The sequence below is a fragment of the Pseudonaja textilis genome, chromosome 6 (genome assembly GCF_049901715.1).
Source record: "Pseudonaja textilis isolate UNSWEBS1 chromosome 6, rPseTex1.2, whole genome shotgun sequence".
NCBI classification, from domain to species: Eukaryota; Metazoa; Chordata; class Lepidosauria; order Squamata; family Elapidae; genus Pseudonaja; species Pseudonaja textilis.
Genome location: NC_141995.1, coordinates 33,355,746 through 33,366,028, shown reverse-complemented (window position 1 = coordinate 33,366,028; position 10,283 = coordinate 33,355,746). Strand labels below are relative to the sequence as shown.

General features: G+C 35.8%; 1 protein-coding gene across 3 annotated transcripts in view; it reads right to left on the bottom strand.

The window, feature by feature from the left end:
• Positions 1-307: 307 nt before the first annotated feature.
• Positions 308-10,283, bottom strand: part of PRDM5 (PR/SET domain 5) — a 68,039-nt gene continuing 58,063 nt past the window's right edge. For 2 of the 3 annotated variants that reach the window (XM_087936197.1, XM_026697991.2), the window contains one exon: positions 309-4,843. In XM_087936197.1, the coding sequence (XP_087792323.1) occupies positions 4,679-4,843 (165 nt within the window). In that variant the 3' untranslated portion in view covers positions 309-4,678. Of the gene's footprint in view, positions 4,844-10,283 lie in introns of all 3 variants that reach the window. The other variant, XM_087936196.1, reaches the window with a different exon arrangement.

The following is a 10,283-nucleotide window of genomic DNA, read 5'->3' as shown; positions in this document are numbered from 1 at the left end:
TTCACCACTGACTTCAAAATGGGTTAATCCCTTGAGAGCGTTCCAAGTAATTAATTGAGGATCAAAGCCATGAACTGTAGCTGGAAAGGACAATTCATCCCACAGTTTTAAAACGTTTTGAATTGTATAAACATGATCGAGAAAAATAATAGTTTGGAATAGGAAAGTAAATGTTGAGGTGGAGGTGGGGGTTAAAAACATGAGGTTTTGGTTTTTGTTTTCTTTTTTATTCTCTGAACAAGATTCTTTGGAAATAGCATGACTTCATTGTCTATTACTGCTTCCTAGAATTCTTGGGGAAAACAATGAGTATCTTTTCATTGGGCTGTTTTAGAATATTTGCTGATGCTCCCTCAAAACAACATGAATTCATAGTCTTCTTTGGGGGGAGGGCTTTAAACATTACAGACCATAATTCCTTCTTTTCTGTTGCCTTATAATTGAACAATCCAGTTGGCTTTGTTTGTTTCAAAGCCACAGAGCCAAGTAATTGACTTATTATTGACATAGTGAAAGGTGATATCTGCTAAATTCAAATAAAGTTATTCAATCAAGTCAGTTGTTATCAGTTTTTCAAAATAGGAATCACATGTGTGCTGGTAAAAGCAACTACCAGTTGAATGTTCATTCCTGAATATCTCAAAGCTGGGCTGAAAAAGCAGAAAATCTCAATTTACTTCTGTGTATAAACAACAGCTTTAATATATCTTTGGTCCATTTTATATTGGTGTACTTCACTTACAGAAAAAGCTAAAACATTCCATATAATTGGATGAATAAGTACAACAATTCATTGATAAACTCCTCCATTATACACAGAGAAGAAGAATAAATAGAACACTTCAGTACACAGTTATTCTGGATAACAGCATTAAGGTATATGTTTTAGAGCCAGAGACTCTAAAGAGGCTTGACTGAAAGGGATTGTCCTGAAATATTGCCTTATATCATTTTATCCAGATTATGATGGAGTCAGAAATGAGGAGACAATAGTGAGTCCTCTATTTAGGAACTAGCACTGTTCACACATATGTATCTATATCTAAAGCACATTTATTAATTACAGATTTTGATATGAAGGTTCTGAACAGAGATTCTTCAGTGAAAATATCAGCTAATAACATTAAACCTTTAGGACACATAATTGGTACAAGAAGAGATGAAAGAACCAAGCAAGAAAAGCAGTATAGAGTGTCTGCCGTGTTTTTCACCAATACAACACACTTCAGTTCACATCGTATACCTTATTGTCTTGGGTTCTCCTCATAATTAAGGTAATCATGTAATTCTTGAAAATTCGAAAAATTTAGAATATATGCATTACATAAAGTTAAATATATATCTATAAACAAGTCTATGTGAATTACTCAATTTAAAATAGACCCATTTTCTTTTCTTTCTCCCTCCAAAAAGACAAATTCAAGTTCATTTTCCAGATCAATATTCCCCCCCAAAAAAGATTAGATGACACATCAATGCCCATTTATGTAAAGCAAATACTAATTACAACAATAATAACAGCTAAATGAAACTTAATGCTACAACTAATGCATCTAATGTAGTGGTGGGATTCTACCAGTTCACACCTATTCACTAGAACCAGTTGTTAACATTCTAAGCAGTTTGGAGAACCGGTTGTTAGAAGAAATTACTGGCCTAATCCTGTAAGGAAGGCAGGAAGGAAACATTCTGGTGTTGCTTACAGAAACTGCCTCTCCGTTAACTCTTATTACATTCTTGGTAGGACTAGACTTTCTGTCTCAGGAACTTCTCTGGAGTTTTCTTTCCCTCTTTTGCTGGTACTTTGCTTGTGTGGAGTGACCATTCAAAGTTACAATGGCACTGAAAAAAGTGACATGACCATTTTTCACACTTACGACTGTTGCAGCATCCCCACAGTCATGAGAGGCTAGATTAGGAAATGCGTGCCTCAATGTGAGTGATATTGAGTTGGCCACACCCAGCCAATAACATGACCACCAAGCCATGTCCACGAACTAAGCCATGCCCACAGAACCGGTTGTTAAAAATTTTGAATCCCACCCCTGATCTAATTATTATTTTAAGAGAATTGTTCAGAATTCATTAGAGTCCAGTTCTGGAAAAGTTTATAGGAATTAGAAGATATGCATCAAAATTTGTGGGCAAATTGCCCTATTTCACTGCTTTGAGATATTACAGATTAAGTTTTGAAGTAAGCCTTTCAGAAATTATTTAATATCCATGTTGCAGGAGACAGCTTGGAGTAGCAACTCCATTCTGAAATAATTATTTGGAGTCAGGGAGAGCTAAGTGTTTCAGAACAACCATGGCGGAAATATTATCCTGCATCAGATTAAATGTGGATGTTAATACAGATTTTTTTTTGTATCTATATGGAATTAGATCTAAGATTTGTTATAGCCAGGTACAGGTACTGTTAAGACATTAAATATATGTATGGAAGAAAGCACGTGGGTTATATTGTGTATTACTTAAAAAATTTAATTTTCCAAAAACAGATTTTCTTTAGAACAGGGATGTCAAATTCACGTCATCACGGAGTTGTCATATCGTGACTCCCCCCCGCCCCCCAAAAAATATCCCTGGGCATGGGCATGGCATCCAGCCCATGGGCTACGAGTTTGACTCCCCCGCTTTAGACAATGTAAGTTGGTACCTTTTATTTTCAGTCATGAATTGCCTTTTCATGCAAACTCTACATTCTTATCCACACATGAGAATTCAAGGAATTACTCTAATAATTAAGAGGAACTACTTACTGAAAAAGTAATAAAATTAACCAATTATTCTTAATTCACTTTTAGTCTTAGGTTTTTTTTTAGTCTTTAGGTTTTTTTTTTTACAAATATAAGAGATTTATTTCAAAACCCTTATTCAAAGCACAAATTCTCTTAGGCTAAAAAAAATCCCAGCAATATAATTATATATTCCTTTGTTTAATCAAGTGTTGGATAATATTCTGAGATTAACTTTTCATTTTATTTAACATTTATAAATAGGATATTAGTACTAATGCTGTATTTTAACACCGATCATTCTTGGGACTGCTTCTATTTTGCCTTGTCCATTAGCAGTCAATGTTGTAATTCTAATCACATTCAAATCGGGAAAGATTCTAAGTCTCCCCTAGGAATGCTATGATAAGAGAACAATGAAATATATTCTAATTTTGATATAAATTCTGAGTTCATTAACATATTTTAAGTAATAGCAAGTGTTGCTTGAAAAATCATGCTGACTAGTTGAATAAAATCCTAGTCACAATTTTAATTTACTAAGCTTAAGAATTTTTTGCATTGTGAAACCAGCTAACAAATGCACAGAATACAATATATTTTCTACCAGAGCTACACAATACTTCAGCATCAGTACCAAAAAAGTGCTTCACAGTGTTTGGTGGCACAAATGTTACCCTCAACAATTTAAAGCAGCTGCATCTTTTTCCAGGATCATATATCTGTCCTTTTCCTGAAATATATGTGACTGCTCTAAAGAATTTCACACAAATAGTACATTTGCACCCAATGCCCAAAGTAAAATTTTGAAAACAAATTTAATAAAACAGCTCCAGTTTTACTTCTGAAATGTCTGCGGGGTCGATCAATCAGGGCCATTTAAAAAGCCTTGCTGAACAGCAATAATTCTAATGGGGAAATGTTTAGAAGAATTGTTCTTAATCTGAATTTTCTGATGTATTAGGCTGTGAACTCCAGAATTCACAGCCAACAATATTTCCTACTTTAATCCAACAAGTTTGAGAGTGTCAAATTGCGAAAAAGCTAGTTTAGGGTTTTCCAGTGAATTTATACCCCAGGACAAAGAACTGAAATCTGTGTCCTGGTTCCCACATGAGCACACTAAAGCATGAGCAAATAAACAGGGGCACTTTGCAGCAGCCTACCCTGGAGATATTGCATCTCAGCCTGATTGATCATGATCATCTTGTAATTTTAACCTTTGGTATGGATACTAAGTAGCCAAAAAGAGAATGGTTTGCAGGTGCTTCAAACGGGGCATCCATAAACACACTTCTATCACAGCTGTCCTTCAAGGAAAGCAAGTGGCAAATTAGCAGAGCAGTGCTAACAAATTTTCTAATGAGGAATGCATTTGACCAGATCTGTCCTAACCTTAAGTTGTCTCTCCTCTTTCAGAAACCATGTCATGCTGAAAACCCCATGTTTCAATAAAAGCTCATTGCTTTTTCTACAGAATGAATGTGGAATGGATGAGATCATGGGAAATAAGCTTTTCTTTACTTAACAATAAGAGCCAAAGCTATACCATTCCTTCCCTGCATGTATAGCTAAAAAATAAATTCTATTGAAAAATGTAGCTGAATGTAATCAACCTTACTCTAAGCCCATATGCCTATGACTGAATTAAAGTTTTACTATATGGAAAATGAGAAAAAAATTAATTATGACAGAATTATAACACATTTTAATAATCTTTCCAATTAAAAATAATGTTTTGATTCACCATGACATGAATTATTTTCATTCCCACCTAACTGATCACATAACCCTTTTACTTTTGAATAGAAAACCCAAGAAAAGAAGTATCTACAGGAACACTTCTTAAACTATGCAGTCTGTATCGTGTATTTATTCATCTGACTGGAGTTTTGAAGAATCCAATGGAAACACTAAACACTTTCTCGTTTAAGCCAAAATTAACTGTCAGTTTCCCCATGGATATTTTCCATGTGTACTTTGAGGTAGTCATTTCTTGTAAACTTTTTGTGGCATAGCTGGCATTCAGCCATGGGCCGATTGGGATTGTGAGTTAACTTGTGCCGGATCAGCATTTTCTTGAGGCTGAATGACAAATCGCAAACCTAAAAAAGAGAGGCAAAAATCAAACAAAGTAATTAATTGCCTAAAGATCTTTTTAAACCACTCCCATATAGGTCTTCCTAGCAACCGAATACTACAAATAACCTTGAATAAACCAAACGACCATCTTCTATGTCATTTGTGAAATTGATACATTTCCCATAATCATCATCTAAGGATTGCTGGCTAAACTGATGCATACTGCAACTTTTATAAATACATTTGATTTAATTTATTACATTATACAAGACAGTCCATTGCCAAACAAATATATATAAAATAAAAATGAACAATTCACCATTCAAAAAAAGAAAAAATACTGAAACACAACAAATAAAACACAGATAAAACAGTTCTGTAATTAAAAACATATTCTAAATTAATCTGATTTTATAAATCTCTGTAAAAGGAAACCTGTTTTACTGAAGTCTTACAGCTAGTAATTCACATGTTCATTTATGTTAACCAAAAATTTCATGCAAAGAACTGAAGATAGATGTCTGCCTTTTTCTGATATGAAAATATCAGAAATATAAACATAACTTGATTTTGGAGATGCCATCAAGATAGAGTCTGGATGAGAAGATAGAGGCTTTATAGAGGCTGGATGAGAAAAAAACAAGCTTTGGTTTAACACCAGCAAGACCAAGTGCCTGTGGATTTGACAGGACGGGGCTTCTGGATATAACATTTTCTATTTTTTAGTTCTGGATGGGAGAACACTTTTTGGGGGGTGCCATTTGGGAATCTTCTTGGACTCTCAGTTCCTGCTTAAATGAGCTGGCAGCAACCATGCCGAAGGACCTTCTCAGAAATCCATCTTGTGTGCCAATTGTGATCATTCTGGATGACGGAGCCCCCATTCATGATCAAGAACTGATCTGGGAAACTTTCAAGCATGAAAATAATTAGTTCAATTAATCACAGTGATTCTTTGGCTTAATGAGTTTAATTCCATACTTTATCATACTATCTTTTGAGATTAAAAAGATTTTCACATGATATAGAAGCAGTGAGGTAGAAGTACTATTAACATATTTACTGAACGTAAAATTAAGAACTTGGTTTAAGAAAATTAAAAACTTGTACATAACACTGAATGCCAAGATATAGAAAATTGTGCACCCAAAGCTGTAAATGAGAGGCACTTCTTTCTAGCACACAGATAGTTCTCAACTTATGACCACTCATTCAGCGACTATTCAAAATTATGATGGTGCTGAATGAAAAAAGTTATGACCTGCATGTGTTTATGGTCATTGCAATGCTCTCACAATCACAGTTCAAATATTGGCTGACCAGAGACCTTGTATCTGGCCCCACATGCCCCTCCAATCTGCCCCTCTGGGTCTAGGGACTGATTCATGCCTGGATCCTCACAGGACTTGGACCTTCTTCAACCCAGCTAAGACACACACCTTGGGCTCATCTCTGCCCTGTCATGCCTTGTTTCACTTACCTGTCCCAAATATTGTTTTTCTGAAAGAGAATCGGCCAATGTGCTGCATAGCCTTCCTATACAAAATAGTGCCCACTTCCAGGATAGAAGGAAACAGCTTCTATTTAGAAAGGCCTCATGGTGTATTACCCGATTCTTTTTCAAAAAGTCTATTTTTGGAAGTTACCTTTCCAAAAGAAAATCAATAACTATGATGCATGGTCCTTTATATAGGCTGCCTTGGGCCATGGGGAGGTGATATAATTCTCACAATCTCACACAATATCTAAGAGATCGTGAAAATGGTGCCCACTTCCAGAATGGCTCAAGATGGCTTCTGCAGTAAGACTGCATGTTGCATTTGCTGGGTGCTCTTTTGAAAAAGGAATCTTTGGAATAGGCCAGTAGTGCAAGGCATGATAGCATGGAGAGGAGACCCCAAAATGTGGGAACCAGTGAGGAACAAGCTATGCAAAGGATACATTAGAGATGTTGCAGTGAGGGCCTGAGCCTGCACCAGACTTTCCAGGGCCTCCATCATTCTCTGAAGCATCCCATGTTAAGCTTAATAACCCAATGGTCACTTAACACAACAAATAGTGCCAGGATTGTGGTCATTGAGAAAGGCAATCATGTGGATGCCTCGTTTAATGACCACAATGACTTACAACCATAATTACAGGACTCCAACTCACACATCATAATCTCTGCATGGAGAACAATCGAATCCCCAAGTTGGCAATGAGATGGCACCTACAGGTGCCAAAGGATCAAGAGGATGCCCTTGAAATACATGGTGAAGAACATTCATGGAAGACTTAAAAGACTCTTAACATCACATGGGAAGAGTCTGAAGTACCCGCTCAAAACCAAAAAGGTTGGCGATCCCTTGCTGCCTGATATACTACATAGCCAGGGCTGTCTTAATGCATGGCCTGATGGGTACTTGCCCATGGGCCCCAAGAGTATAGCAGCCCCATACTAATCTGTATATGTTAACCCTTCAATGTACCTTGTATCATATAAATAAGCAACATATTTATTACATATTTATTTGTTTGTTTGGAATAAAATATATGTTATATAATTTTACATTTTTATTCCTGTGAGTAGTTGTCGTATGCCCCCCCCATACACTGCTTTGTCCAGGGCCCACAATGCTATTAAGACAGTCCTGTACATACCATGGGAGGATCTAATGGTAAAAAAAGAACGAATTCAATGATGGATGACAAACCAATATACAGTATATCACTTTCAACTATGTATAGATTCAGGAACAGGGCATATATTAATTTGTCAAATATTAAGAATTCCCATTGTTGATATTCTCAATATAGTCGAATGTACCATGTGAACCATGAGACTATACTGATTAAACACCTAAATGGAAACGCCTAAATTTCTCTTTTATTAAAATCATGAAACTATAACTCCTACAAATAAATATACAAAATTCAGTAATATTATAGAGAATCATTTTTGCATATATATGTATGTATAAACATCGCAGATGCCTCATTTATTTTACTGGAAATCATTTTTAAGAGTACTTGCACTATCTATTCATGTGGTTTTCTTAATAAAATACAGGTGAGGCTTACTGTTGCCTTTTCCTGGGCAATATGAAATGATGTCTTTGCCAGTGTCAATAAAGTGGTCATCCACTTCTGCTATCTTCCTATATTGCTATCGGTGTAACAAAGAATATAAGCCACTTCTTTATATCTTATTTCTTTCATTCCTATTTTTATTCTACTTTTTGTTTTTCTTTGTATGTTAGAAAGAAAATGTTATTTTCTTTCTAGTTTATATTAACTTCTACTCTTCTTTTTAAAATGTTCAATAACATTATATATTTTTAAAAAGCTAAGATATTTGTAATCTGATTCACTTGTAGTTTTCTCCACTTTGGGTTTGTGTGTGTAAGACAATATTTACTTTGTCACTATTATTATGATTTTCACAAAATGTTAAGCATATCATGGGCCTAAAAGACAGTAATCTAGTGATCATAATTGAATCTAAGAAATAATAGAATTACGTTATCCTTAGATTATTCAAAGAAACAAAAAAGCGAGAAGCACAATATATTCAATATCTTCTCAAATTCTGCTTTCTAGTAAAGGCCTTTTTACAAGGCCTTTTCATGGACACAGCTTGACTGTAATTTCCTGCTCAACCAGAAGAAAACAAGGTTTAAAAAACCAATACATGATGCAATCTCCCAAACATTTTTCCAAATATATATCCCTGGCATATGGACATACTTTATACATGTAATTATGGACACTAGCCTTTACAAAAATTACTTGAAAATGACATAGGTTTTTAAAATAATGTGAAAATGAAGGTTTATAAATCCAGCTCATTTGAAAGAAAACAAATGCATATTATATTTTATGTGCTGGTATTTTATTGTCATTAAATAAAGTAACAGTGCAGTTGATCATATTTTTATTGTAGTTTCCTTGGGTGACTACTTTAATCAGAATTGAAGTCTGGAAGGCACAAATTATGATTGGTTGCTCTCTGAATTATTATTTATATTTGAGAGATAAGTCCTGTGAAATATATTGATTCTTGGTCATTACCTTAAGGAAACCCTTCTGATAGGCCATTTGCACTGATTTGGTCAGAAGCATTTGCAGAGGGTGAAGGTCGTTGGGGAGGAAAATGATGAATCCAGAGTTGGAGCAGTATAAATTCAATTATTTCATGTGTGCATTGTGATGTCCTATGCAGACGTAATGTAAAAGTAGTAGAGCTTGCATCGTAACACTGTTTCATTGTTTTGATAAAAGACTCTGCCGATGTCTCTTATTAAGATAAAGGTTTGTAAACCCCACAGTCAGCCACTCCCTGTGAGGTTAACTTAACTGTCTATGGCAGGAGTGTCAAACTCAAGGCCCGTAGGCCAGATCCAGCCCATGGGATCCTTCGATCTGGCCCATGGGGCTGCCCTGGAAACAGCAGAAGACAGGCCCGTGATGCCTCTGCCTGTGAAAACGGAGCTCAGGAAGGCTGCATGTGGCCCTCCCGATCTCTATTTTTACTGGCAGAAGGCTTCATGAGGTTGTTGCAGCCAAAAATGGAGCCCGTGAGGGCCGCGTGCAGCCCTCCCATGCTTCTTTTTTACTGGCAGAGGGCTTCAGGAGGCCATCACAGCCAAAAATGGAGTGCGGGAGCCCATTTTTGTTGGCAGAATGCTCAGGCTGCCACAAGTGCCCCCGACATGAGTAACATCACACGGCTACGCCCATCCTGGTCACAGACACCTCTCCCCCCTGAAGTCAAACACAACCCTGATGTGTCCCTCAATGAAATCCAGTTTGAAACCCCTCCTCTATGGGATTAGGAGCTAGTATCCTCCTTGAAGTTTCTCTAAGATGTTTACCCTCCCTTTATTGACACCCTTAAACATGTGGTGGGAACAGAGGTTCAAAATATTTTCTTTGATAGAGTATTTCATGGAGCTTTATTTATAATGAATATTAATATTAGTAAAAGCATGTGAGCTAAAGTGCTTTGTAGTGACTTTCTTTAACTTGTGTGCAAGATTTTGACAGACTTGAGACCCAGTTTTTCAGTTCTATTCTAAAAAAGCAGACAATGTAATAAGCCAAATTAATGGTATAAAATGTATGCACATTTATGTACATTTAGTTCCTGAGGACTCTGTCATGCTCTGAACAATGCTTTTGAGAAAGGAAAAATGGCTTCCTCAGAAAGTAAGAAATGAACAGGTGTAGAAGGAAAGTCTTTCCCTTTATATGGACACCATTCATAAGAAAACATTGAAAACTGATTTATTTTTATAAATGCATACATATATATTGATGCTGTAATTAAGGTAGGGCTGGCTTGTACTCATTTTGTTATTAAGTAACACTAAGATTAAGAACTAAGTCTATCATATATTATATCTATCTATCATCTATTACCTAGCAATTATCCTAATAAAGTGGTCCATCAGAATATTGGTAAAACATCAAAAAATACTG